The sequence below is a fragment of the Nicotiana tomentosiformis genome, chromosome 1 (assembly GCF_000390325.3).
Source record: "Nicotiana tomentosiformis chromosome 1, ASM39032v3, whole genome shotgun sequence".
NCBI lineage: Eukaryota > Viridiplantae > Streptophyta > Magnoliopsida > Solanales > Solanaceae > Nicotiana > Nicotiana tomentosiformis.
The window spans coordinates 121,097,503-121,100,112 of NC_090812.1; the positions used below are offsets into that span (position 1 = coordinate 121,097,503).

A 2,610-nucleotide genomic window follows, 5' to 3' on the forward strand; every position below is an offset into this window, starting at 1 on the left:
ACCGTGTCATCATGTTATTTGAGAACATAATTATGATTTTTCAAGCTCCTTCCCCTATGTGTGCAGTGCCTTATGTGATGGTACTTATCGATATGAATTATGATGTTATTTGAACGAATAAAAAGGGAAAGACTTGAATTGTAAAATGTTCCCAAGTGCCAAGAACTGCTTAATAAATGAGGATGTTTGTGCCATGTAACGAAAAATGGGAAAGAAATGTGAATTGAGTGAACAATTGAAAGAGGTTATGTCTCAAGTGAGATGGCTTAGCCTATCGGGACGAGATCGGACGCCATGTTGTACACATGGTGGCATTTGTATTGGAATTATTGATTTACATTGTGGATATGGATATGTCTAACCTGAGATGGCTTAGTCGGGCCGAGACCGGACTCCGTGTAAAAACACGGTAGCATTGTGAGTTGTGGCATTTGGCACTAAAGATTATTAACCTAAAAAGATGGAAAGATTGAATCGAAAACTATGTAATCCTTACTTGGTGTTTCTGTGTATTTCTGTGAAAAATTTATTGATTATTATGACTATCTTCTCCTTATTTCATTGTTCATTCTACTAAGATTGGTGTTTGCCTTACATACTAGTACTATTCGACAGTACTAATGTCCCTTTTGCCGGGGGCGCTATATCTTTGAATGGATGTAGGTGGTTCCATCGCATATAGCGCTGATCGCTGATAGTGGTGCTCTCCCTCACACTCATCACAGCAGTCTTGGTGAGCCACATTTCTTCCTGAGGTTATGTAGTTTTTCTTTTGTATAAGTTTTCACATTTTGAGGTATAGCCGGGGTCTTATTGCCGGCATTGTCATGTTGGTCTTTCGAATCATTAGAGGCTCCGTAGATATTTATGTGGGTCATATATGTATGTTGGGGTGGTCGTTGGATCGAGTTGTACTTTGGAAACTTAACTATGGCATAATGTATATAATGAAAAATGGACTAACAACGTTTATGCATGTATATCTGATCTCTCCCCTATTTAGCAAATGGTAACGCGTCCTCTTTTCTCCTAATGATCTAATAGGCTTGCCCGATCGGGTTCACTCGGTTGAGCGCCGGTCACGCTCCCGAGACTGGGGCGTGACAGTAAAACCATTTCTCCCAATGATCGCTTTATTTGATGGTAAAGCTAAAAAGCAATTCTTCCATGCCCCCACCAGAACAAAAATTAAAAATTTGGACAACTACTTTGCTTAAGAAAAAATGAAACAAAATAAGGAACTACTCCGTATTATTCCGGAAATCCTGGTACTGTATCTAGGAAATCTCATCTCTTTTGTTTTTTTAATAAAACGCCATCTTCTCTAATGATGACAACCCCAGCTCTAAAGATACCCTAAAAAAACAAATTCCTTCTTTTCTTACAATATTTAATGGTTCATCAGCTTCATCAGTACATAAACCTATTGAATATTGATTTTTATTATTGCTATTATAATGACCCTCATCATTAGTATTTCGAACTTCACCTTTCATATACACACACAGCCAAATTCAAAATCTAGAGTTGATTTGTGATCTTATTAATGTTTTTAATAACGGTGATGTTCGGACTATGCACTTATTTTGACTGTTAAACTGTGTACTTGCTATCTTGTAAGCACAAATATCAAATAAATATGTTTACCAAAGTTTAAGCGGCCGCAAGAAATTACCACAAATATCAATACATTTTTTTTTTGGATATGAAACTATTTAGTTGAACCCACTTAACCGGTCCTATGTATATTTAGGCCTCTCCGCCTAAACTTTACACACACATGACACACCTATATATATACGACAGCCATTTCTAGCCACCCTAAGTACATAACGTCTAGCTGCTAGAAAACTCAGCTTTAACTGCAGCCATGCTTAAGAATAAAGGTGATGATGCAACTTCCCAATTGTCCAACTCAAGTGTGATGCTGGGATGGTGCAGGCCTCGCCGCCGTGTGAGGAGGCGAAAAGGGAACACTATACGGCTGGGAAAGCGTCGGGGATTCTGTCTTGGCTCGCGTCCTGTGATTCACTGGCCGGGATTCATGGCGTGCCCTTTTAGGGTGTTGAAGAAACTGGTCTTTGAAATGGCTTCCAATGGCAGATTGGTAGAAGCTTATTGCTGGTCTTTGCCTTTCCTCCGTCCACAGCTATTTCCTTTGTGCTGATATTCTAATGTTCATATTTTCTTTCTTTTGTTATTCCTCTTCATTTCTCAATCCATAAGCGGCATAGCAAGGCTTTTTAAGTACTGCAAAATGGAATCCAGCTTTTTCATTTGATCATTACACACTAAGCTAACAAATAACACCCTGCCTATGCGCTAGAGCCTAGAAGCATGTCATTTCTGTTCAGCCAAAAGGAAAAAAAAAGTTGTTGATAACATCAAACCCACAAATTAAGAATACCTAAATCGTATAAGCAAAAAAACGACATATCCCAATGATATTCTATGTATTCATGGGACGAACTACAGCGGGAAACTGAATATCCTTTTCTAATTATCGAGAAGCAAGAACATGATTTAGCCAGGGAATTGAGTAAGGCGTTTTCTTCTTTTCACAATTTTCTTGAAGAAACTAAGGAGACCCTTTCTTTTAATAAAGCGGAA

General features: G+C 38.4%; 1 protein-coding gene across 1 annotated transcript; it reads left to right on the forward strand.

Moving 5' to 3' along the window:
• The first annotated feature begins 1,666 nt into the window (after positions 1-1,666).
• LOC104102859 (uncharacterized) lies at positions 1,667-2,287 on the forward strand. Its single transcript, XM_009610700.4, has one exon. The coding sequence runs from the start codon at positions 1,871-1,873 to the stop codon at positions 2,165-2,167; it is 297 nt and encodes a 98-aa protein (XP_009608995.1). The 5' UTR covers positions 1,667-1,870; the 3' UTR covers positions 2,168-2,287.
• Positions 2,288-2,610: the final 323 nt, after the last annotated feature.